This window comes from Salvelinus sp. IW2-2015, linkage group LG8, assembly GCF_002910315.2.
Source record: "Salvelinus sp. IW2-2015 linkage group LG8, ASM291031v2, whole genome shotgun sequence".
NCBI classification, from domain to species: domain Eukaryota; kingdom Metazoa; phylum Chordata; class Actinopteri; order Salmoniformes; family Salmonidae; genus Salvelinus; species Salvelinus sp. IW2-2015.
In genome coordinates, this window is record NC_036848.1 from 7056534 (window position 1) to 7083302 (window position 26769).

At 43.0% G+C, this 26769-nt stretch overlaps 3 protein-coding genes across 4 annotated transcripts in view; 2 read left to right on the plus strand and 1 right to left on the minus strand.

The window, feature by feature from the left end:
- On the plus strand, nt 1-23610 carry LOC111967333 (myotilin-like). Its single transcript, XM_070444712.1, has 17 exons — nt 1-97; nt 7682-7740; nt 7900-8044; nt 8241-8306; nt 11357-11498; nt 11591-11614; nt 11747-11866; nt 12002-12170; nt 15200-16072; nt 16190-16337; nt 18507-18602; nt 19515-19552; nt 20262-20394; nt 20840-21047; nt 21138-21303; nt 21540-21673; nt 22822-23610. The coding sequence occupies exons 2-17, from the start codon at nt 7733-7735 to the stop codon at nt 22947-22949; spliced, it is 2598 nt and encodes an 865-aa protein (XP_070300813.1). The 5' UTR covers nt 1-97; nt 7682-7732; the 3' UTR covers nt 22950-23610.
- The window catches only part of LOC111967337 (fibroblast growth factor receptor-like 1), a 182173-nt gene continuing 174989 nt past the window's right edge, over nt 19586-26769 (plus strand). Inside the window, exon 1 of the mRNA XM_070444719.1 lies at nt 19586-19597. The gene's annotated coding sequence lies outside the window, so the exon portion shown is untranslated. The remainder of the gene's footprint in view (nt 19598-26769) is intronic.
- LOC111967335 (histone deacetylase 3) overlaps nt 23444-26769 on the minus strand; it is a 12015-nt gene continuing 8689 nt past the window's right edge. For both annotated transcript variants that reach the window (XM_023992275.2, XM_023992276.2), the window contains exon 15: nt 23444-24413. In XM_023992275.2, coding sequence (XP_023848043.1) covers nt 24344-24413 — 70 coding nt within the window. In that variant the 3' untranslated portion in view covers nt 23444-24343. The remainder of the gene's footprint in view (nt 24414-26769) is intronic.

Below are 26769 nucleotides of genomic sequence, written 5' to 3' on the forward strand. Positions count from 1 at the left end.
GGAGCAGAGAGCGCGGTCCGTCCGTCTGTCTGTTTCTGCCTGTCTCACACGGTACAGTCATCACCCATTGGACTAGTAGCTACAAAGTGGTTCACTGGTAAGGTCTCTCTGCATGGTGTGGGACTTTTTATTTCCCCCAGAGGAACCATTAGTTGTGTGGTCAAGGGGTCAGATGTTAGTACAGCTTGTGTCACGGGATCTTTACTCAAAATATGCTCTGGTTTGTGTTCACCTGTTGACTATACATAAAGCTGTGAAGCTATCTGTCTCTAACCAACATCAAATGGAAATCTTAACCTAGTAGTCATGTCAACTTTGAATGACTTGACAGCTTGTCTTAGTGATCAAACAGTACAACATGGCAGCAAATCACAAAGTTGTGTCGTGAATAATCTGTTGCGTTCACTGGGATTTAACTGTGGAACTGGAAACGTGTGTCAATTATATAGTGTGCAGCGGGTGAGGCAGCTTCCCACTGGGCGCATCACGTCATTTCAACATGGATAATTGGGTAATATTTGGTTGAGATGTTGATCAATGAGAATACAATCTATATTTTGTAACTCAAAAAGGCAGCCAAAAATGTGTTGAATTTCCATTGTGTAATCTATGCTTTCAACATCGAAACGCACAACCAAATTCCAATGGAAAAACAATGTCAGATTTTTGGTTTAGTTGTCACCAAAATGTCTATCACTGCGCTTTCAACCAATTAAAAGCACAATTCAAATGGGAATACAATGTCAGATATTTTGTTTATTTATACAACAGATTTTGTTATCACTGTACTTCATCTAATAGCAGAACCAAATTACCTGGACTGCAGTTGAGATTACATTAAAAGTACATGGTGCAAGTGATCAATGCCCTTTGAGATTCTGCACAGATTATTCCAGCAATTTTGACGATCTCCACAGACCTGTGACCTTTGCATGCTATCTTTAACATGCACGCTTTCTATGATTACATACAGTAAGAAGATATTTATAGTTAAAGTAACCTCAAAATGTGGCCATGGATGTGTTACTCATTTTAAGGTTGAATGTTAGCCTTAACTTTAAGCTATTTACTGTAGGCTGCTACAAAATTAATATATTGTGTTTGGTTGACATTGCAACCAAATATCAACATTTAAAGGAGATCTACTGCTTGGATAGTTCCATCTGAGCCACTGACTTAATCCTCTTCTTTAACTTTTATTTTTGGTTGAGTTGGAGATGTGAATCCGACATATGATTTATTAACTTGTCGACAAGTCATTAGGTTTTTTATTGTGTTTCAAAAATGATTTTGAATTGTGTTTGGTAGTCAACGAATATCAACATTTGAAGGACATTTATCTTCTGCTTGGATAGTTCCATCTGTACCACTGATTTAGGGCTCTATTAAATCAGATCCACTTTAGCCAACATCCACAAAGCGGTTGTTTTGGCAGAGTCAGGGGTGAAACTGCGTTAGAGCTGTCAAATCCAAAAGTGAGTGTTGGCATTATACCTAAATCAGACATTGGCTGCAGAGAGTCACAGAAATCCCATGCAGCCTTGTTCACAAGTTTAACACTGGAATGTGAGATGTAATCTACACCTCAATTAAGCTGATAGAAATTATCATTATTTAGTTTAAGGATTTTTCAATTTGAGCATAATTATTATTATATATATATTTTTTATATAGCCGACATTTTCCCACTCTGAACGGGGCGGGTCTGGCTTCATGACAATGATTGCAAGAGCAGCTGCTCACCGATTTGATGGCTCCAACACAGTTCCACCTCCGACTCCACCAAAACATCTGCTTGATCTGATTAAATCTAGGCCTTAGTCTGGCTTTAATTCCAGTTTGTCTACAAATTAGTAATTGATATGTTGGATTCACGTCTCGATCTTAACGAAAACTCTAAGTTGAAGTTGCACTATACAGAAATCGCTCTACCATTTCCTGTTTGCTACCATTCTAATAGTTTGCCTAATTTCAGTTTAAGTGACAAAATAAGCTAGTATAGTGTAGAGAATCATTGTACCATCTAAACCGCTGTGAAATATATTTTCCATAACAAAACCAAAAGTAGAAGATCCAAAAAACAAACCTTAAGAATGGGAGGCATAGAAATAGGTCACATAGAACAGATCTACTGCTTCTTAGACTTGCTTTCAGTGATAATGACACATGATCTACAGTGCATTTGGAAGGTATTGTTACGTTACAGCTTTATTCTACAATTGATTAAAAAAATTAAATCCTCATCAATCAACACACAATACCCCATAATGAAAAAGCAAAAAAAACAGGTTTATTGACTTTTTTGCACATTTAAAAAAAAAAAAAAGTTAAATTACTTATTTACATAAGTATTCAGACCCTTTGCTATGAGGCTCGAAGTTTAGCTCAGGTGCATCCTGTTTCCATGAATCATCCTTGAGATGTTTCTACAACTTGATTGGAGTCCACCTGTGGTAAATTCAATTAATTGGACATGATTTGGAAAGACACACACCTGTCTATATAAGGTCCCACAGTTGACAGTGCATGTCAGAGCAAAAACCAATCTATGAGGTCGAAGGAATTGTCCGTAGAGCTCCAAGACAGGATTGTGTCGAGGCACAGATCTGGGTAAGGGCACCAAAAATTGTCTGCAGTTAAGCCTCCATCACTCTTAAATGGAAGAAGTTTGGAACCACGAAGACTCTTCCTAGAGCTGGCCGCCCGGTCAAACTGAGCAATCAGGGGAGAAGGGCCTTGGTCAGGGAGGTAATCAAGAACCCGATGGTCACTCTGACAGATCTCCAGAGTTCCTCTGGGGAGATGGTAGAACCTTCCAGAAGGACAAACATCGCTGCAGCACTCCAAAAATTATGCCTTTATGGTAGAGTGGCCAGACGGAAGCCACTCCTCAGTAAAAGGCACATGACAGCCCGCTTAGAGTTTGATAAAAGGCACCTAAAGGACTCTCAGACCATGAGAAACAAGATTCTCTGGTCTGATAAAACCAAGATGAATCTCTTTGGCCTGAATGCCAAGTGTCATGTCTGGAGGAAACCTGCCACCATTCCTACTGTAAAGCATGGTGATGGTGCTGTGGGGATGTTTTTCAGCAGCAGGGACTGGGTCGACTAGTCAGGATTGAGCAAAAGATGAACGGAGGAAAGTACAGAGAGATCCTTGATGAAAACCTGATCCAGAGCGCTCAAGACTTCAGACTGGGCCAAAGGTTCACCTTCCAACAGGACAGCGACCCTAAGTACACAGCCAAGACAACAGTCTCTGAATGTCATTGAGTTGCCCAGCCAGAGACAAACTGGAATTAAAGCCAGACTATGTCAGTGGCACAGATGGAACTATCCAAGCAGAAGATACATCTTCAAATGTTGATATTTGCTTGTGTTGACAACCAAACACAATYCCATATCACTAAATATCATTCAATTTGAAATCAACCAGAGCTTGAACCCCTGGGCCTTTATTAGAGTCCACAAATGTTGTCTATTTTTTGTTGAATYCTGGGGTGAATTGAARCAATAGCTGTTGATGACTTTACAAATGCTATATAGTCCTAAATAGCCTCATTGATGATATTTGACTGTTAAAGTTTGGTTCCATTTCATTTGCTCTGTTAAACCTTCCATTTCTAATGACTTTCATAGCAGCAGTGATTTAGTTGAGATTTCTCTGCAAAAATTCTAACAATTCTCACAATTAATAATAGTCAGTAACAACTATTATAGCTAAGCAGGGCTGGGCTTGGTTACAAGCCTGGATGGGAGACCAAAGGTATACTGTAGATAGATCAATTCTCCAGTAGGAGGTGTTGCCCAGACATTTTTTTCTGATAGTGGAAATTATGTTGAAGATCTGACGTTGCTTTCAAGGTACAAATTCAAAATATTTTATACAAGGTTAGAAATTTGGTTACCATGATGACATTGACATTTCACCCTGAAAASAACAGTGACTTTCTTCAAATCCAATGTATTTTCCACATCACAATACATTGACAAAACCAGTTTGTGCCCAGTGGGTTGGCATTCCAGGGTGGTGGTGTGGGTGATGGAAGGGACATTTGGCCAGGCCAAACATGCTTCTGCAATGCACTTTGCAAACTGAAAGCTCTGATTGTCCCCCAGGGATCCTGTGGTTCTCACTCTAAATCAGTCCCTGTGTAGACAATTCCAAGACCTATTGACTTGTGTAATGGCTTGATGATTAGAACACAGTCAACAAATATTCAATTATAGTCCACAATTGTTTAGCAGACACTCATATCCAGAGCAACTTAAGTCGTGAGTGCATACATTTTCATACTTGTCCTCCATGGGAATCTAACCCACAACCCTGGCATTGCAAGTGCCATGCTCTACCAAGTGAGGCACAAAGGACAATATCAGCTATAGCAGTTGGTCAACGGGACAACATTAACAACAATAATCAAAGGTCAAAATAACCATACATATAACAATACTATATATACATATAACAATAATTTATATACATATAACAACATTGTGCAAGTTGGTTGGTCTGTCAGACACTGTCCCTCATCTTTTGGCAGTCAGCAATGTAGTGCGCTGCCAACCCACAGCTCTCTGCGTCCTCCCCCAACAGGACGGGTAGCCTATTCTCATCAGAGAGGTCTTTGAAAACCTTGAATAAGGGTTTCAAATTTGGGGAAATTACACTCTCTAATTGTTTTATGTTTTTGACATTTTGTCAGGAAATTCCTCTAAATAACTACCGGAACAGGGTTCCAGCATCCTTCCTGGTACATGAGCTCCTGCTGGACAGTAGCTGCCTGTGGTATCATTACTGAGTTGTGTTGTGATGGTTGGGATGGAATGTACTCCATGACTGGACATTGATATGAGTCTGTATTAAAGATCCAGCTGCAGTACAATCAGAAAGCTCCTAGAGGAGGCAGACGACTGTTGAAGACAGATAAAGCAAACTAAAGGAATGCTACATTCAAGGAACATGCTGTGTTAGACCTTCACAATGTTCTATATGTGATGAGAAAGTGGCTGAATGTTAATGGTACTGTATAAAGCTTAAATAAGACCTTAGCAAAGAGAAGGCCATTTCATGTACCTGTAGTTTCAGAGGGCATGCATGTCTATTGAGACAGTACTTGTTTACGTGATGCCTCTAAACACTCCAAAGCTGTCCAATGCCCTGCCTCTCCTGGTAATGTGTAGAGGAAAAGGCCTCTACATTCATGTTCCCTCCTTTGCCTCTCAAAAATATGGGATTGTTGTTTCTTATGACGACGACTGCCGGACAGAGGAGATGGAATGTCTTTAGATCCTTTGTTTAATAAGAGGACAATGCGAGGGGAGCAAGCGAAGGGACGACTAGTGTGAATATGCGAAATAAGCCCACTATGGATTTGGGACAGCACTTTGTCTCCAGTGGACATTCCAGACCAGGAGGAGGGAAGATTTATCTTACGCCATGTGTTTCTAAATCCAACTCACAGAAGGCTAAACAAATTTAGACTGTGACTTAGCTCAGGTTTCCTCTCGTCCTGATGCTCCTTTCTAGCTAGTAGCTAAATCCCTCCAGTCTTCCAGTCCTCCAGGTCCAGGGCATTGATAGGTGGTGGAGGCCCAGTCACCGGATCTCATGCAGGGCACACTGTGAATACCATGCACCATTCTGGTCTGGGTGAAAGCAGTGTCATATGGAAAGGTTTACATGTCTGAAACAAGCCCACTTGTTAGATGTCACATATCTAATATGTTGAAGTGATGAATCATCAGATCACCTGACTGGGTGTTCAGAAGAAGGTATCTCCCTGACGACCGGACGGGTTTCCCTCCTGAAGACAATCCTATCATGAGATCCAGTCTGTCTGTCGTTAAATGGAGCCTCTGCTTTAAGGGTCATGTGCCACTCACACTAACAACCCCATCTCTCTGGAGTGTTGGGGTTACCTCATACACATGTCCATTTTCCTCCCAACTCTGTGACATGGTGGATGCTTTTCTTGTTAGCCTATCTGCTTGTCCTGGTCAAATTTGATCTGGTACAATCAGTAAATGTCTCAGTGCTTGGCCAGGAAGAAGAAGAAGTGTGTGTTTAGTGTTTTTTGTGTGATCCTGTCCTCCTCTTAGCAGTGTGATGTGTTGTTGTTTTCATGTGAAGCATTTAGGAGTGTCATGTTGCTACTCTGATGGAGTGTTGAACCTTCCCCTAATGCTGTTGTATTGTGTGGGCAGGGGAGTTTGAGATGCTGGCCAACACTGACGCATCTCCTGGCAGACACTGATGCATCTCCTGGCAGACACTGACGCATCTCCTGGCAAACACTGATGCATCTCCAGATAGATACAGTTATATGAAATCCCATCAAATAGAATGGTTTTCTGTCTTTGGAACTTATTCTGATGAAGACCAGAATAAACTATTGCATGGATTGTGTCTGTATTCCACAGGAATAACCTGCAGTACCATATTTCTGAGTTGGTTCAGTCAACAGCACATGATTTACATTGTTGTAGAGTCTTGGCCCCAAGCTGAGCTCCCTCTGTGGGCCAATGGGATCCCCTTTCTGTATAAATAGACAGAGGTTCATGCCAGTATCCATCAGCAYGGTGATTGTGGGAGATTAAAGGAGATGAACAGTGCCTTTCTGAGTCAAACAACATGATCCTTCAGATGGATAGATTATTATGTAACATTTACACACCATGATGATCACTCAGTCGTTGGCTTTTGACACAACACACACACAGGCAGTTAAACTTGGTGTCACATTAAGACAGGACCTCAAGGTGCAGTGTCCTTGGATGTTTCATTTGTACGGTCACATAGGGGGTGTTTTTATACTGAACAAAAATATAAATGCAACATGCAACAATTTCAAAGATTTTGCTGAGTTACAGTTCATAAAAGGAAATCAGTCAATTGAAATATATTCATTAGGCCCTAATCTATGTATTACACATTACTGGGTAGGGACGCAGCCATGGGTTGGCCAGAGAGGGCATAAATCCACCCATTTGGGAGCCAGGCCCAGCCAATCAAAATGAGTCTATCCCCACAAAAGGGTTTTATTAGAAACAGAAGTACCCCCCCYCTCGCCATCTGAAGATCCCRCAGGTGAAGAAGCTGGATGTGGAGGTCCTGGGCTGGTGTGTTCTGCGGTTGTGAGGCTGGTACTGCCAAATTCTCTAAAACAACTTATGTCAATTCTTTGGGAACAGCTCTGGTGGACATTCCTGCAGTCAGCAGGGAACATTTCGGAGATCTTTTATTTCAGTTCATGAAACCAGCACTTTACATCTTGCGTTTATATTTTTGTGTGTAATGGCAATGGCTTTTTTGCACAGCTCCTCCTGAGAAACCCTCAGAGAGTGGGGTCACGGCATGGGATTAGCCATTATTGAGAGCGACCCTGGGGCAATTGGGGTTAAGTGCCTTACTCAAGGGCACATCGACAGATTTTTAAAATCTAGTCAACTCAGGGATTCAAACCAGCAGCGTTTTTGGTTACTGGCCCAACACTCCTAGCCACTAGGCTACTTACCACACACATAGTGTAGAGAAGTGTACATCTTTAGTTGGTCTGGCGAAAGATTGAATGGTGTTAGCTTTAAGACCTATGGTGTATACAATGAAATAATGATATGGGTGTGTAACAGGTATAAGCATCTGCAGCTCATGCTCATTCTCCSTYCCCTCTGTATAGAAATCAGCAGCTATTGGACACAGTGACACTCCCCCTGGAAAGGCCTGAAACATGGCACAGTAGGTTGAAAGGACATGAATGACTAGAATGAAACATTTTCAATGAAAACCAGTACATCATTTTCCGTAAGATATTGAGACATTGGAATGACATGGGGACAACTGTGTGATTGCACACCGTCTTGGGGTCTGTGTGTGTGTGTGTCTGTGTCTGTGCAGCATTCAGAAGAAGACCAGCACCATGTCCCTGACCATCTCCAGCTCCTCCAAAGCAATCTCCTCATCCTCATCCTCTTCCTCCACTGTGATCCAGCAGCAGAGACACTCCAGCCTGGTGCAGCCCCTCTGCATCAGCCCCCAGAGGGTACCTGACACACACACACACACTCCACATACTCACCAAGCTCGTCACACCTCTATAACACACACACGATATACACACTCAACAGCTTCAACTGCTCCTGATCAATATTGATGATGTCATGTACCCACAGACAGCATATTGACAGTGCTACTTTGTATTTTGGTATCTACTGATTGTTGTTCCATCTTGTTTCTAGACACAGAGTCCATCCTACCCCAGACAGTATTCAGAAGGTGGTGGCGTCGCCCCAACTTTTGTCGAGGTAAAAAAAAATACAGGATACATCTTTACCCCCATCTGGTGACTGAATATGGAACTGAAGGTTTAAGTTGGGTTGGCACTATATACATTTCATGAAGGATCCTTCCTCCTTATATCAGTGTGTCCAGTGGCCTGATCCTTGATGTTTCAAATGGATTTACACCTACTCTAGTTCCTGATGACGTCCTAGGCAGTTATCTGAATATGACATAGCTTTTCAGTCAAAAGATGACAAAGACCATTGTCTTACAGTTTTTCTCAATTGCTAAAACACMATCTCTGAAACCTTGCTCCATTTCCTGAAAACATTCAACACAAAACCTCATCTTCAAGCACTATTTACATAACCTCTGACTCCTCTCACAAGATGAAACATTCGCCTCAAAACAGTTTTACCTGTGTTCAAAATCAAACACTGCTCTCAAATCATAAACAAAGTGATCAAAATGATATACACTCTCAAGCAGTCAGTAAACAATACACCGAAAAATAGAAAACACATTGTTCAAAACATACAATTCTCAGGGAGAAGTACATTTTTAATCTAAAAGAATATTCATATTTTTTCATCATTGTCTTTTGATGAACGAAAACATGCTCAAAATTGATCAGAAATTACTACTCTGCTTTGCTCTTTGCAATTTTGTTTTTCCTCCTCCTTGTACCCCTATTTTTACAGTACTGTACCCTGCATCTCACAAACTTGTCCTTTGTCTCTGTGATACTGTAATTCTTGTTCTTTGTTGATATGAACCTGCAACCAGTCAAAATCTATTGAGCAGTCAGTACTGTTAATAAATGGAAAGCACAATGTTCAGGGCCATACAATTTGTCCATTGTACAGTATACAGCCTACAATGCACTGTACTACAGTATACAATACTAAAAGGAAAAAAATCAAAGGAGTAAACATGTGATCAATGTGCTTTTCTTGTCTTTGGCTGGTCAGGCCAGAGCACTTCGTCGACATCACAAGCAATATTGTCCCTCCTGAGGCAACGGGAAGAAGCCTCATGTGTGCCTATCCAGCCCTGACATGATTCCTCACCTATATCACCACAGGCTTAATCCATGCTGCAGCCATTTACTCTGGTGTAGGGTTGTCTATCATACACTTTCCATCTGCAAGAGAGAAAAAACTCCTCAATCGGATTCAGGAAAGGCGAGTATGGAGGGAGGTACAGGTTCATAACTGCCCATTATGTTAAACCATTCCCTTACCTGAGGCAGCTCGTGGAAACGACATTGTCCCACACTATCACATAGGTGGGATGGGATTATCATTTAGCTCTTGACCCTGCTGCTCTTAACCTGCGCTCAAATAAAATATCTCTTAGATTGGCAATAAATCTTAGAAGGTGCTGGGTGTTATATGGCCGAGTGTAACATGGTATGATTAGAACACCCCATGGTTGCTGATAGCAGCACAGATTGTGACATTGCCACCTCGTTGACCATGGACTTCAACAATGGCCTGCTGTCCAATCATGTTTCGGCCTCTCCTTCTCTTGTAGATTGAAGCCTGCTTCATCGACAAAGATGAACTCATGGGGTCTGTCCAAGATTCCAAGTCAAATATTGTCTGTGTAGAAATACAATATACTGTATGTAGGATTTTGTAAGTCGTACAGAGACAGTGCTATAATGTAGAGTACAATTAGGCTTCTGATTCACATACATTGTATGTACTGAATAGTAATGTCATTCACATAGTATGTGTTAGTACCTAGACAATCTGGATTACAGTAAATTTCGAATGTACACTTACTTGCACATACTGAGTCGCAGTTCTTTCACCCTTGGTGAGTTGCGCGTCAAAAGGTACTCTGTATACTTGTTTCATTCGCATCCTGTTAAGATGGAGGACACAGTCAATTGTGGAAATGCTCACACTGTCGATTCCCTGGAAGTTGTGTGTTGTCTTGTATCACTCGTTCCTGGATTTCTCAGTCGTATTGCATTACCTTGAAGGACCATGCCAACTATAACGGCCTCTGCTCCCGAGTGAATATAGCTGTCCTGCCACCTGCATGTGGCAGCCTTGCAATTCTACAAAAAGTAGTTGTGCAGTTACAAAACATATTCATGCAGTACAATACATACAGTGATTAACTTTACAAATGTCTATTGAAACAGCTGCATATAGTGTAATACAGTGAAATTTGCAATTACAAAAATAACAGTATATACTGTACCTGTTCTTCTCTCTGATGTCCTTACTATGGTGGACACAGAAAATCAGCTCAAATTGGGGGCACTCTAAGTCCTGCTTCCCCTCATTGTCAGCCCATGGACAAGAACATGGCTATAACTGTTGCTCGAATTTCATCAGATATTTCCACTCTTTGTCTTCCTCCTCTTCCTCTTTCTTGCCCTCCTCCTCTTCGCCCACCTCGCATACACACACGTCTCTTCTTCTCACATTGTTTCTTTAGTCCATTCTCAGACTTTCTCCTTCCCACCTTCAACAACCTGTTTGCTCTCTGAACTGGCTTATATTGGTTGTGTCGCATCATTTGAAACAGGTTAAATCAATTTTTAGTGGTTGTGTTTCAATCAATGACATGTGTTCTCTATTTGTATTTATTGTTGCCACTTGTGTTTCACAGTATGGATGACAGTGCATTAGAGTGCAGAATGTGTTTTGAGAATGTGTTTAGAGTTTTGCTGAAAAGTCTAAGTGAGATCTGCAAATTGTGTTACCATGTGAAATGGTTTAAGGTATTGACAACAGACTGCATAATTAGCTAAATGAGTCCAGGCAACTGAGAACTTTGTTCAGCCAATGGGTTTTAGTGTTTTAGCAATTGAGAAAAACTGATATTGCTGTCAGAGGTTTGTTAACGATTGTTCCCTAAACAGCTCCGAAAAGTATGCACTCACTACTGTAAGTCTGGATAAGAGCGTCTATTAAATGACTAACAGCTGGGTACCCACTGTATGAGCGTAGGGCTGAGGTGAGGAGACTGGTTGAGATAGGAGGAGCTTGGTGGTGATAGTATGTGGGTGTCAACAGCCATTAGCTTTGATCCACTTCTCGCCTGTGTCCAGCGTCTCCATGACATCAGCACGGTCAAGGGTCAGCTGGTGGTTCTAGAGTGCCGTATTGGTGGAACGCCACCACTGCAGGTTCTGTGGTACCGTGAGAACGAGCAGATAGTGGACTCAGCTGACTTCCACATCCTCAGAAAGAGTAAGTAGCAGTAGATCACAGTGTGAAACAGACCAAGAATGACCTTTCAGACACTAAATAGAAATGCTCTTAACGTTCTCCTCCTTTTTCAGAGGCTACTTCTGCATCAGTGCCAGGTGAGTTGGAAAACATACCCAAGGCCCACTGTTGGCTATTGAAGGACACATTTACCCCTGTTTAGCACTATAAGATGACCAATCAAACCTGATACATTGGTGCTGGTATGTCCTCCTCTCCTACCTCTACAGAGGAGCTGTGGACCCTTGTCATCCCCGAGGCCTTCCCAGAGGACTCTGGGTTGTTCAAATGTATAGCTGGGAATCAGTTGGGAACAGTATCATGCGACGCCATACTGGAGGTGTACCTAGGTGAGTAGAGACTAGCTTCAGAACTGGTCAGACACACGAGACTACTGTTGTGCTTCTGCACAGCTTTCTTCATCCACTGTAAACTACATACAATCCTGAAATACATTCTGACAATGTGACCACGTCTGTGTCCAGACCTAGAAGAGCAGAAGGAGAAAGAGACGCCCACGGATGAGCAGTCCTTAGAGTCTACCAGGCTGGAACCTTATGACTTTCCCTCTTTACTTCATGACATAGCAGGGATTCCTCCTCCAGAGTGGCCCGAGAGCCCAGTCTGTGAGATTGGTCACCCACTTGAAGAACAGTGAGTTCAACTCTTCTAACATCCTGCAAAAACCCTCAAATTGAAAGATGAATGTCCAGTATGCTGTTCTGTGAGACAGTATTTTTTTTATCAAAATACCTATCAATAATGTAAATGTCAAATTTTGAGGAATTATCTTATAGGTAATCTTTGCTTTAGCAGGGATGCAGAGCTCAGAGAAATACAGTGTTTCCCTAATGTCATTTTGATTCAACTGCCACAAGAGTGGGCTATTGCCTTGTTTTGAAGTTGCTGGTAGGCTGCAACAGTTTAAAAAGTTGTATGATCGAATTCTCTGTGTACATTCATTAATTAATTAGGACTTGATTAAGAGAGGTATTACTTAAAGCGCTGGTAGTTTGGTTTGAAGATGGTTTATCATCTGATTATAATAACAGGGAGGGGATTATTTAGCCTAGTTGTCCTTAAAAAACATGTTTTATTTTAGATAATACAAGGAACTAAGTTTATACCATGTTATTAAATAGGAGATTATAAAGGCTTGTGTGTATGCTAGAAAGGCACAACGAATGGGGGCGACTGTGACATGTAAATAAAAATAAATGCAGGTCAGGGGTCGCATTACAGCCGCGCTCTGAAATCGCCTGTGAGTCGGCGCGCACGTCATTCTGCATACCCAATGTGGGTGTACACAAGTTACTACGGACCTGTTGCACTCCAACTCTTATCACAAACATTTAACTCTCCTCTGCCGTGCAGCCTTTATTGAAGTTGAAATAGCATACGATATTTAATCTAGGAACATTTATCCAGGTAAGCTTAATGCATTGTTTGATTCATTTGTCACAGGTGCAATTTATTATGCACGTTTGTAATTGATTTATGTTTTTCTATAATCAATTGCAATATATAAATGTGTAGTCTATATAAAACCTTGTGTGGTCATGTTCTGAGTAAGTAAATGGAAATGACCTGTCCATGTTAGTGTTGACGTTCATGTCTGCATATCATATCAGTGATTCACTCAGGGAGTTGGTTGAATTGTATATTTTGGAGGTATTTGGCTGTGTTGCATTTCACAAGCGTTTAATTTATTAAGTGTAGTGTCAGTGAGGTCTCTCTATAGGCAAGACTTGGATTACTATCATTTACATTTGCATACCAAAGACTTCAAGAAACTTTGGCTGCATTCACACAGGCAGCCCAATTCTGGTCTTTTTTACACTAATTGGTCTTTTGACCTATAGCATCAGCTCTGAAAAAGATCTGATGTAAAATAACTGATGTGATTGGTCAAAAGACCAATTAGTAGAAAAAATATCAGGATTGGGATGCTTGTGTGTTGGTGCTGCTCTGTAGTGACTGTGTGATTTCATAGGAATGTGATGGTTCAGTAAATGTTTTAAGAAATGTCTTTAGAGCATGGTATTTGTGGTAGTTTAACAATAAAGCAAATCCATGGTAACAGAAGGATGCTGACGCTCACATTTTACAAAATCACATTTACTTGAACAGTGCAGATGCAAAGTTTGGTAACAGAATGATGACAGAAAAAGCAGGAATTGTCATTCTGTTACCAAATGTTACACTGTTCAAGTAAGTGGGTTTTTATTACATTTTAAGTGGAAATTGTTAACATTAACAGTCCTTGTGTATAGAGTTGTATGGTTTGTTTAACTTCGCAATCCTTGTTTTTTGTTTGACATTTTAAMGTGAAATCTGAGTGGGCATCATTCTGTTACTGTGGAATTGCCTAATAGCTACAGTATTCTCAAATGTCTGTTTATTTGACTAGGCAGGGACCGGACTCTTTTCAATACCCCCTGGTTTATAAAAAAAATGCACGTTCTCTCAGTGATGTGGTTCACAAAGCTATAAGTCCCAAAATAGACTGTATAGACAAGTCATTTTCCTAAGATTCTGAGAGCAGACAATTTGAGACTACTGTGATTAGGTTTGAATTATGCCCACTTGTAAAAAACCAGTCCACTCTTCACCATTGGGCTCGCTACCTGTTCTGCTTAATAGGACAATATGTCTTTGAATAATGACTTGCATCTATGGAATCAACAAAAACACTCATTATTTACTTTTGTTGATTTCCCTCAAAATGGAAAGATTGTCGGCCGCCACCCCTGCCCGGATTCAAATCAAATGTTATTGGTCACATACACATGGTTAGCAGATGTTATTGCGAGTGTAGTGAAATACTCTTGAGTGTCCCGCCAGAGTTCCACAAAAGGAAAACTGGCTGCATTCCAGGGAGAGGACCAGAGCACTCCAATGGCATCTCTCTCTATCCCAGTGTCTCCTCTGGATCACAGGTCATACCATTCCACTGTTCCCAAAGTACCCTGGCCCGTTACATAATGGACAGAGACATCAGCTTGTGTGGTGTGCTGCTGCTCTCTCCATCTGTCAGAGATCGAGGGAATGTATACTGAATTTAAGGTTTGACACTAAAGAGCAGGGCCTTATTGAGTTGGAACGATTACTGAGTAAATCATGTGCAGAGGTGACAACTCCTTATTCTACAACACAGATAATCATCTTGGTTTGATCATTTCTTTCTGAATGACCTTTAGCATTGAGTAGAAATAAGTTGAGTTGTTTCTAGACCCTGCGTGATTCTGTTGATGATCGTTGGCGACAGTGTAGCCTGCTCTGCTCTTACCCACAATGCTCGTCACATGGGCCCGGGTGTCGGAGTTAGATGAGCAGCACCTGCCAGCTAATGTCAGCCTCCTGATTTAGCCACTCACACTTTATTAGAAACATACAGCAACATGTGTCCACTTCTCTTGAAGGTCATGTGGACACTGTTTGTGTTCAAGTAATGTTTATTTTACGTGTGTACGGCAAGACAAAGGGAATTGCACACAGATTAACTATTACTATGCAAAAAGGGGCAACTGAAAATGGACTTTCCACCTTTTTAAGAAGGCTGTGCATGGGTGGGTACTGGTGTAACAATTTTGTTGTAGGAAGGAATGTTGCYTCTATGGTCACCACTTGTCCAGTTAACTTGAGTAATGCAAATTAAGTTACCAAAGTGTTTTCCCTTTCAGGTGTCCAGATTCAGAGCTGCAGAGCTGCAGTAAAAGCCTAGAGGAGCCCTTCAGTGTGAGTGAAGAGGGTATCCACAGCTCAGAGGGTCTGAGGTCACATAAAGCCTGCAGAACCAAAAAAACAACCCCCAAACTGTTCACTCCCAGCAAGCCCAGCTTCCAGAACTCAAGAGACTTTGGAGGCAGTAGCATGAGCAGCAGTGTGGATGACCTGCCCACCTTCTCCCCCAGCCTTTTTGCCCCCAGTGCCTTCAACTATGCTCGGCCACGCCAGTTCATCCAGTCTCAGCCAGCCTTTCAGGCCCCCAGCTACAATGTCGCCAAGGCTATGCCTCAGCCCAACGGGAACAGCAGCAAGGCCTCTCCTTCCTCTTCCAATCTGAGCTTCCCCATTTCCACACCTGCATCCTCACGGCTGACGGTGTTCCCTCGTGATCCTCCTCCTCCTCCCTCCTCTGCTGCCCAGTCCATGTCCCCCTCTTGCGCCCCCATGCGCTCCACTATCACCCTCACCCCCAGGGCCTACGCTGGTGTCCCAGCCCCACCTGAGCCCCAGTCCTCTCCAGCTGCCTTCCTCTGCTCTGTCCTGCCCTCTCAGTCCACCCCACATTACAAGCCTGCTCCCATGTCTATTCCTCAGCCTCTATCCCCAGCTCTCTCCCCAAACTCCCTCAACCCCCCCAGCCCTCTTCCCAAGCACAGGTTTGATGCCTCCCTGCACATGGGACAGGGACTGTCTCTCCCTACACAGAGCCTGCCTATGAGTCAGTCGCCCCACTCTCCACCCCCCCCACCAGTTTCCACGCCACAGCCCCCCTTTCCTCCTCCCCCATGTGTGTCTCTGCCTCCTAGCTACAGAGGGACCCCAAACATGTGAGTTTCTATATTTTTGAACAGTAAATAAAATGTAATATTACTAGTATGTAATAGCATTACGTTTTTAGTGTTAATGGTTGTCTTCTGGCTATCCCGTTCTCGTTCCCTCCCCAGCCTTCCCAAGCACACCCTGAAGAAGGCTCCTGTTCCTAGGTCAGGGTCCCGCAACACGGATGAGGATATCCAGGGCTCCAAGGACGCCCTGATCCAGGATCTGGAGAAGAAGCTGCGTACCAAAGAGGCCCGTAGGCAAAACAGCGAGGTATCCATTTTAACAAACTGACCTGGCGTCAGTGGGGAGGGAAATGTTTGTTTTTGTGTGGATATACAGTATCAGTCAAAAGTTTGGACACTTTTCTTAATTTTTTACTATTTTCTACATTATTCCATAAAACTATGAAATAACACATATGGAATCATGTAGTAATCAAAATATATTTTATATTTGAGATTCTTCAAAGTAGCCACCCTTTGCCTTGATGACAGCTTTGCACACTCTTGGCATTCTCTCAACCAGCTTCATGAGGTAGTCACCTGGAATGCATTTCAATTAACAGGCGTGCCTTGTTAAAAGTTAATTTGTGGAATTTCATTCCTTAATGTGTTTGAGCCGATCAGTTGTGTTGTGACAAGGTAGGGGTGGTATACAGAAGATAGCCCTGTTTGGTAAAAGTCCATATTATGGCAAGAACAGCTCAAATAAGCAAAGAGAAACTTCAGTCCATCATTAATTTAAGACATGAAGAACATTTCAAGAACTTTGAAGTTTCTTCAAGTGCAATCGCAAACACCATCAAGCGCTATGATGAAACTGGCTCTCATGAGGACCGCCACAGGAAAGAAAGACCCAGAGTTACCTCTGCTGCAGAGGATAAGTTCACTAGAGTTACCAGCCTTAGAAATTGCAGGCCAAAGAAATGCTTCAGAGTTAAAGTAACAGACACATCTCAACATCAACTGTTCAGAGGAGACTGTGTGAATCAGGCCGTCATGATCGAATTGCTGCAAACAAACCACTACCAAAGGACACCAATAAGAAGACTTGCTTGGGCCAAGTAACATGAGCAATTGACATTAGACCGGTGGAATTATTTCCTGTGGTCTGATGAGTCCAAATGTGAGATTTTTGGTTCAAACTGGCGTGTCTTTGTGACGCAGAGTAGGTGAACGTATGATCTCCGCATGTGTGGTTCCCACAGTGATGCATGGAGGAGGTGGTGTGGGGTTTCTTTACTGGTGACACTGTTAGTGATTTATTTAGAATTCAAGGCACACTTGACCAGCATGGCTACCACAGCACTCTGCAGTGATACGCCATCCCATCTGGTTTGGGCTTAGTGGGACTATAATTTGTTTTTCAACAGGACAATGAACCAAAACACCTCCAGGCTGTGTAAGGGCTATTTGACCAAGAAGGGGAGTGCTGTATCAGATGACCTGGTCTCCACAACCCAATTGAGATGGTTTGGGATGAGTTGGACCTCAGTGACGGAAAAGCAGCCAACAAGTGCTCAGCATGTGGGAACTCCTTCAAGATGGTTGGAAAAGCATTCCTCATGAAGCTGGTTGAGAGAATACCAAGAGTGTGCAAAGGGTGGCTTCTTTTGAAGAATATAAAATAGATTTGGATTTTTTAACCTTTTTTGTTGGTTACTACATGATTCCATGTGTTATTTCATAGTTTTGATGTCTTCACTATTATTCTACAATGTAGAAAATAGTAAAAATAAAGAAACCCTTGAATGAGTAGGTGTCCAAACTTACGACTGGTATGTATGTGGATAGGGAAATGTATAATATGTGAGTCAAGACAGATGCTACAATCTAAATGTTAGTTTATTCCCAAACCACATTAAATAAGTGTTTGTTTACTCCACTACCATATGAATGCTGTACATGAAAATGTGTGGTTCCTATTTGATTTGAACCCATATCAGTGTACATCAGACCATTTAATACCACAATGTGGCCCTGGCAACTATGCAAGAGGAAAATATGGATTTAGTAATTTATCATTCCCTTGTAGCCTTACTGTGTTAATGTCAAGGACACACAATATCCTTGATGCCAGGTTCATTCTTCAATAGAAACCAACTTCCAATGAATGGAGGCTTCATTGGAATACCAGGGGCTTAGTGGACCAGTATAATATGATCAACACAAGGTAGCTGTTGTGTTGATATAGACCCAATAACATTGGAGGCTGCACTATGGACAGATTTACTGGCACCACTGGTCCCAATTCACTCCCTACCCCTTCCAACTTATCCATAACCCTTCCATGTTTGCAGATCTGAAGCGTCTTAATAGGTAGAAAGATTTCAGTGGTGGAGTTTCCACCATATTGCTTCCAATTAACAAATTGGGACCTATTGGCATTTTGCAGTATACTGACTGAACAGTGGCTGGTTTACTGTCTGTCTCTTGACAGAAGCGGTCCTATGAGGAGCGCATGGCTCGGAGGTTGCTGGGTCCAGATAACGCTGCCTCTGTCTTTGAGAATTCCTCTGACTCACAACCCGACCAGGTATAATCTACGCATATCACTTCTACATCATCCAGTACAGCCCATTTGGTTTGTAGGAAAGTTATTTAGGGAGGTACCTGCACTTAGACATTTACATTTGATATTTGAGTCATTTAGCAGATGCTCTTATCCAGAGAGACTTAGTGCATTCATCTTGATAGTTAGGTGGGACAACCACATCACAGGCATAGAAAGTACACTTTTCCTCAATACAGTAGTTCACTTAGCTCAAGTCATTGTATTTAAATGATACATATTTTGCCATGCTACTGTATGTTTCCAAATGTTCTGATAATAGTTTGTCAGGCTGGGAGCCGTCGTTACTAATAGTATGTGGGTTTTAGGTTAGACAGGATGTTCCTTGTACCGTGTGTGACTAGTCCTCTGTCACTGTCCATCACCCCTGAATCCTCCTCACACAATGGGACTGGCCTCTGGCTCTGTTGTCCTCTTCAGTCACAGGAGATAAGTCTACAGCCAATCCACAGCGCTCTTCAAAGAATGCAGCTAGAAATAGCAGGGGTGAAGATTGTGTGCCAAAGCAGCATTTTCCCAGGGATTTGTAGTGTAGGATGCTGGGAAGAGACCACCACACACAGTACAACACATGTGCCCACACCACAGGTATAGCCCCTAGCCCTCTACATCCAACCATCCCCATTGTCCTAGGCATAGTGTCATGTACTTAGGAAGATTAGCAAGTCTGGTTATTTAAAAAGGTTGTTTCAAAGTAATGCATTTCAGGAGAAGGTGCAGCCTTGAACCTAGACAACCTTTGTGGGTCAACTTTAGTGTTGGCTAGTGTAGAGGCAGAGATGAATCGCAGCCTATAAACAGTATAGGTATGGTTTTACACACAGACGGGTCCATTGCATACTTTTAATTCCCAAATCTCTCTGTCTTCTCTTGCAGCCAGAATCACCAGAGGGACGTAACACCGGAGGGATATGGTACCTTTCACCAACGGACGGCAAAAGCATGTGCCTAAATTGATAGTACATTATATACTGGTATACAGTGTTGCTGGTATGGAATGTTTACTGCATTACATAATGAAGCAGTAGGTGATGAGAGGGGCGCAGTGCTCCACGTGAGGGTGGAGATATGTGTGAATGAGGCTTGAGGTCTGGGATTGGGAGGCAGGTTGTCTGATCCGGTTTGGGTTTCCTGGCACTGCCGTGTGTTTGTGCCGTTTCCACCGTCTACCACGGGCTCCGGTTCCCCCCCCCGGCCATGCCGTAACGAGGACAATTATAGACCATGTACTGAGCACGCTGACATATCTCTGTGTGGCTTCCTCACTGGTATTTCCTGGGATTGCCTTGTCTTCCAATGATGATATACTGTATGTAAAGGGCACATGCTGTGCTGCTTGAAGTGAGTTGGTTTGTTGTTAATTTGCTTGTCAATGTTATGGGGTTTTGTGTACTGTTGTTCAGCATGAATGGTGATGCAGCACAATTCATTAGTTCAATTAGCTCTCTGAACCTGAAAAGATGAGAAGAGTGAGCTCTGTTGTCTGCATGAGAACTCCCTCATTCAGCCATCAGAGCAGTTATGAATGAAAGCACCTTTGTTCCTATCCTCTCCTTTTGCTTTCTCGCTCTTTCATTCTTTCTCGCTCTTTCATTCTCTCGCTTTTTCTTATAATTTTTTAAGGGGCAAACACCACTCTGGTACTGATGTCAACGAGGGCTCAGCCATCCAGGAGAAGTGCTATGCCCCGCGCTTCATCCAGGTCCCTCAGGACCTCACGGTGGAGGAGGGCAGGTTCTGTAGGATCCACTTCAAGGTACAGAACTGGATACGCTCTAATCAGTTTAGTAATGCATGTTGATAACTGGACTCATTCAACATTTATAGCTGGGATCCATTTCCTATGTAGGAACTTATTGCTGAGGTATCTTCTGTAAAGACCTTGTTGAACTATGACACTGACTCATGCAACACTTTTATTCAAGTGTAATGAAAGCCTCTGGTGACCAAACATGAAACCCAATAGCCCCTGTGACTAGAATAACCAGGTTGTAAAAGCTGCGCTCTACTCCTTATCACCCCCCACTCTGGGCCCTTGCACTACGCCCCCTCATGACCCCTAGTAGTCCACACTCTCCCAGGGTCCTATTCATTAGTACACACCGTAGCAATTTATTTTCTTATTGGGCAGTTCAGGTTGTCCCTCCCTGTTTCAGTCAGTTTTTTCCCCCTAATGAATACACCTCTGGCTGTGCCTTCAGGTGGGGGGTCTGCCCACCCCAGACGTGGCCTGGTACCTGGATGGTAAAGCAATCCGTCCAGACGACTACCACAAGATGCTGGTGTGTGAGAAGGGCGTGCACTCCTTCATCATTGAGATCGTGACGGTGCATCACGCCGGAGTCTACGAGTGTATTGCCAGGAACCGCGCCGGGGAGAACCGCTTCTCCATGAAACTGGAGGTTATCGGTAAGGGCTGTTTTGACTACTGTCAAATCATTTCCCATCGCTTAGCATTGATGACACTGCTCCACCTTCACCCCAACCCCTCATCTCCAGCCCAGGAGGTGCTTCGCCCCCCTACCTTCGTCCAGAAGATGCTGAACTCTCGTGCCTTGGAGGGGGACACAGTGAGGTTAGAGTCTAAGGTGGCTGCCTCCCCTCCACCAAAGCTCTTCTGGAAGAAAGACAAAGACATGCTACGCATTGACCCCACCAGAATGAGGTGGGTGGAACTTCAATTCCATCACTTTCAGGGTGTTTGTATACCTTTTTTAGAAGGAGAAATACTCACAGTAGAGATGGTAATTTCTGTCCCTTAGCTGAGTAGAATATATCTGAAGTGTACATGTGCTAATTAGCTGATATAGCTTTGCTAGGTAACGTGAACCTCTTAGCTGAAAGTGAGAGGTTCTATTGATTCCATTAGAGGTTAATCCAGGCCTGATGTTTGTCTCCCAGCCTGTACCAGGACGGCACAGGAAGTCAGTGCCTGCTCATTGAGAGGCTAGTCAAATCTGATGCAGGCTGGTACACCCTGTCTGCCATCAATGAGGCCGGCATGTCCACCTGCAATGCCAGACTGGATGTAGGAAGTAAGTGGACCTTGTGCATTTGTGTGTGGTTTGAAGTTAAGCACAGACTAGTGTTCAGTTCAGAGGTAAATTGGCTGTTCCCTGTCCATGGTAGCTGTTTAGAATTCAACTCATAAACACCACCAAGGCTTTGGCCATCAACCTCCTGTGGCCCTACACAGCTGTCCTCATGCTGACATCTGCACTAGTGGGACAAGCAGGGATTACAGCTGAGACAGACAAAGTTGTAACCTTGCACTCAATGTCTGCTATGGCAGGGCAGTAAAATGGCAATGGCATACTGCACTAGTGTACCATGAATTACCAGTGTTGTACAATAACTTATGTACTGTAGCAGCAGGGGGAAATGTTCTGTTATTCAATATTCGTAGCACTTTCTCCTGTTAGAATGAAGCAGAGGGGCCTCTTTCTAGCTTGCGTTTCTCCAGTGTAAATAGAGGGTAATTCCCTGGAATGTATCCCTTGTCCCGCAAATGGTTGCCATGGCAGTGCAGGTTGTAAAGGCTGATTAGAAACCCATAGCAGATATATTATTACTAGGGAAATGCGGGCCTGGCTGGCTATTGTATTTCCCCTCGATCACATAACATGCCATCTGTTACGCGGACCGAGAGCAGTCATGATGAGGTTAACCTCCCTTCAGCCTAGCTCGCTGAAGTCGTCAAGTCTGTAATAGATCAGGTGAGTGTGTATTTTGCTCTGTCCACTCGGGCTTACTAAATGGAAACTGACGACTTTGCTCATATAATTGTCTCAGTACTGTAATATCAGGCTTCAACTGTGCAGTAACATTTGGCCGTGCACTCTGCTGACCAGAAGGAAAGCTTGTCTTTCGACCCCCAAGGGTTGAACCTGTAACTGGAGCTGGGGCTTAATACATCTCTTATATAAGCTGTTATACCAGAGTGGTTTCTCTGGTTATTTTAGGAAACTCTCTTAGGATAGCAACACATTCCTCCTGTGGATTAGGAGATCCAACCATTTCTCAGATTGTTTAAAATAATAGGTTGGTAACATTTATGACAATGACCGGCTTTATTTACATGTTTTATTACCTGGCTCAAACACATTTCCTCTTATTGCATTAGAGGTTCAAGGGTTCTATTCTGAATATATCCTGACCTTTTTATTCCATTCTGTCTCTGCAGCTCGCACCAACAAGCCTGCCCCCCCTACAGGCAAGCATTTTAAAGTCCCCCTACTCCGCCGTCTCCCCAGCCTGATTCCGGACCCCCCCCAGCACACGGCCCCCTTGTACGAGAGTGAGGAACTTTAGACGACACTAAACCAGCAGTATAACCTGTTGTACCGCTCTGCTCCACTTTATACTGGTCTATCATTCAGTCTCTGTCCACTGAGGCGGTCATGTTGTCTGTGCCTGGGGGAGGAAATTAATCAAAGTTTTGAGGAAGCAGATACTCACATTTTACCCACAGTGCCTCATTATCAATCAGGACCTCACCAGTCCCCGCATTTGTCAAATGCACTTTAGTTTGAGCCCTTCTGTTTGTTTGTTTGTTTTTCAAGGGTGGGCTGGTCAGATGGTTTCCTCAACATCATCCTCTGGTATGGTGAAGCTTACCTGGCCCGAGCACAGACCTTTGTCAAATGCTGTCTCTGTGGTTTGCTGTTGTAGTTGGTAGAGAATGAATCATGTATTGTCTCCAGACATGTAACTCTTTTGAAGTTCCTTTACAAAAAGCAGCGTTTTTATGACTGCTGCTTCAAGTGAGACTGTCTCTTTCTGGTTTTAAAAAGGTAACATTCAAATAATGTATAAACTATTTATTGGACAATTCTGAAATGTAAATGGTTGCCTTCACACCCAAATTTACAACGACCTCGGTCTGATTCTGATCATAGAAAAATGTTTTGAAGTCTTCTGTACTGTGTATGATGTGAAATTTAATGAATGCGTAATAAAGTTTTACAACACAGGTGGTGGTCTCATTTCACTTTCAAAATATCAAATTGAGTACTTATAGATGGGAAGCATTGTAGCCATGCAGTTTTCCTATTTATTTTATGACAAGATTTAATCAAAACATTGTAACTTGTTATTCAGATGACCGACCTCTGATCCCAGTGTGTGAAGTGAAAACTGGTAAATATAAGACTGACCCAGGTCCCTTTCGACACAGCACCTAGCAACCACAGGAAGTCAATGCACTTTGGACCAAGGGGAAGTCTCTTCCTCTTTATCCTGTGCTGATGAATAAGGCCCAGACACAATCATGCCCTCTGTTAATCTGGCTGTATTGGGCCCCTCTAGGCTGTCTTCTGGTGAATCATCACACTGCTGCTACTGTTTATCCTGTTGCCTAGTCACATGTACATATCTACCTCGTACCCCTGCACATCGACTGGGTACAGGTACCCTGTGTATATAGGTGTTATCGTTACTCATTGTGTAAGTAAGCATTTCACTGTTAGTCTACACCTGTTTACAAAACGTGAGGAATAACATTTGAAGTGCTTGACAATGTCCTCTACATACTCAATGATAGACATAGTTAAAAAAAGAAGGAATAAATGGTGGTAGTCTCTCGCTCTGAGTATAGTATGTCCATTTGTTGGGGAAAAGAAGTTTGGTCAACTCTGACTGCAGCCTTGATGGTTTCCCAATAATATGAGTGACCAGAGGGGAAAAGTCTGACATTATCTGAGCGTTCAGATCTCCACATCGCTCTCCTTGTCGTTGTCATGGTCACCATCGTAGAACTCATTGGCTGCCTCTGGCCTGTAAAGAGAACAAGCTATTTAGTTCCAGACTATCACACTGATACTATATACACGTAGACTAAGGCTGGGATTCAATCCAATCGTGTTGCCGGCGACGTGCGTGCAGACACCACATCCACGGTAAACGCTGCATTTGTCGGCTCAATCAGAAATGAACTTTAAAAATGGCGCATTGTCCAAATCTGCAATCAGATTGAATCCCATCCTTAAACTGGTCCTATTGATTCCATTACTAACATGTATAATAGAACATATGCTCCTATGTGTGTCACAGAGCTGGGATGATAAAACAAATGACATTGCCTTCCTCTTACCGAGGCATTTTGCTACACAACACTCCTGTAGATTGTTCTAAAACAAATACTTAGTCAACAGTAATGGGCTTTGCATTATGTTGATTCCTGCTATGAAAGTATCTGCCTGTCCCTGTTTCGCTGCTGTGTGAGCGAGCCACTCCCTTCCCCCAATGTGACACGGAGAGAGAGATGCATTCTGAGAAGCACAAGCATATGTAGGGCGTGTAGGCCATCATTGTAAATAAGAATTTGTTCTCAACTAACTTGCCTAGTTAAATAAAAATTAAGAAAATTACTGTTGCTCAAACTGCTATTGTGGGAAAAAGTTAAGCAACTACTGTTCTAGCTACAGAGAGGAAAGTCACAGCTTTCTGTATAATTTCTCACCTCTTGATATTGAGTTCATGACACCACTTTAGAACCGCGGTAGGCTAGTGTAGTGGGCTGTGGTTTTGACGTGCCCGCAGAGAGCGATTTGCAGTGAATAGGCCTACAAATCAGCTGGGCTAGACAATCTGGACCCTCTTTCTAAAATTATCCGCCGCCATTGTTGCAACCCCTATTACCAGTCTGTTCAACCTCTCGTATTGTCTGAGATTCCTAAAGATTGGAAAGCTGACTCTTCAAAAGGGGGTGACACTCTAGACCCAAACTGTTACAGACCTATTTCCATCCTGCCCTGCCTTTCTAAAGTCTTCGAAAGCCAAGTTAACAAACAGATCACTGACCATTTAGAATCCCACCATACCTTCTCCGCTGTAGAATCCGGTTTCCGAGCTAGCCACGGGTGTACCTCAGCCGCGCTCAAGGTACTAAACGATATCATAACCGCCATCGATAAAAGACAGTACTGTGCAGCCGTCTTTATCGACCTGGCCAAGGCTTTCGACTCTGTCAATCACCGTATTCTTATCGGCAGACTCAACAGCCTTGGTTTCTCAAATGACTGCCTCGCCTGGTTCACCAACTACTTCTCAGATAGAGTTCAGTGTGTCAAATCGGAGGGCCTGTTGTCCGGACGTCTGGCAGTCTCTATGGGGGTACCACAGGGTTCAATTTTCGGGCCAAATCTTCTCTGTATATCTCAACGACGTTGCTCTTGCTGCGGGCGATTCCCTGATCCACCTCTACGCAGACGACACCATTCTGTATACATCTGGCCCTTCTTTGGACACTGTGCCATACAACACTCCTTCCGTGGCCTCCAACTGCTCTTAAATGCTAGTAAAACTAAATGCATGCTCTTCAACCAATCGCTGCCCGCACCCGCCCGCCCAACTAGCATCATTACTCTGGACGGTTCTGACTTAGAATATGTGGACAACTACAAATACCTAGGTGTCTGGCTAGACCGTAAACTCTCCTTCCAGACTCGTATTAAGCATCTGCCCAATACAAAAATTAAATCTAGAATCGGCTTCCTATTTCACAAACAAAGCCTCTACTCATGCTGCCAAACATACCCTCGTAAAACTGACTATCATACCGGTCCTCGACTTTGGCGATGTCATTTACAAAATAGCCTCCAACACTCTACTCAGCAAACTGGATACAGTCTATCACAGTGCCATCCGTTTGGTCACCAAAGCCCCACTGCAAACTGTATGCTCTCGTCGGCTGGCCCTCGGCTACAGTTGAAGTCGGAAGTTTACATACACCTTAGCCAAATACATTTAAACAAAATTTTTCCCAATTCCTGATATTTAATTCTAGTAAATATTCCCTGTCTTAGGTCAGTTAGGATCACCACTTTGTTTTTAGAATGAAATGTCAAAATAATAGTAGAGAGAATGATTTATTCCAGGTTTTATTTTTCATCCCATTCCCAGTGGGGTCAGAATTTGACATATACTCAATTAGTATTTGATCACATTGCCTTTAAATTGGTTAACTTGTGTCAAACGTTTTAGGTAGCCTTTCACAAGCTTCCCACCAATAAGTTAGTTGAATTTTGGCCCATTCCTCCTGACAGAGCTGGTGTAACCGGGTCAGGTTTATAGGCCTCCTTGCTCGCACACGCTTTTTCAGTTCTGCCCACACATTTTCTATCGGATTGAG

Excerpts from the sequence above, each read along its gene's own strand:
- LOC111967333 (XM_070444712.1), top strand. Across the intron at positions 11,867-12,001 it reads CATACTGGAGGTGTACCTAG|ACCTAGAAGAGCAGAAGGAG; the intron begins GTGAGTAGAGAC and ends GTCTGTGTCCAG. Across the intron at positions 16,073-16,189 it reads TACAGAGGGACCCCAAACAT|CCTTCCCAAGCACACCCTGA; the intron begins GTGAGTTTCTAT and ends TTCCCTCCCCAG.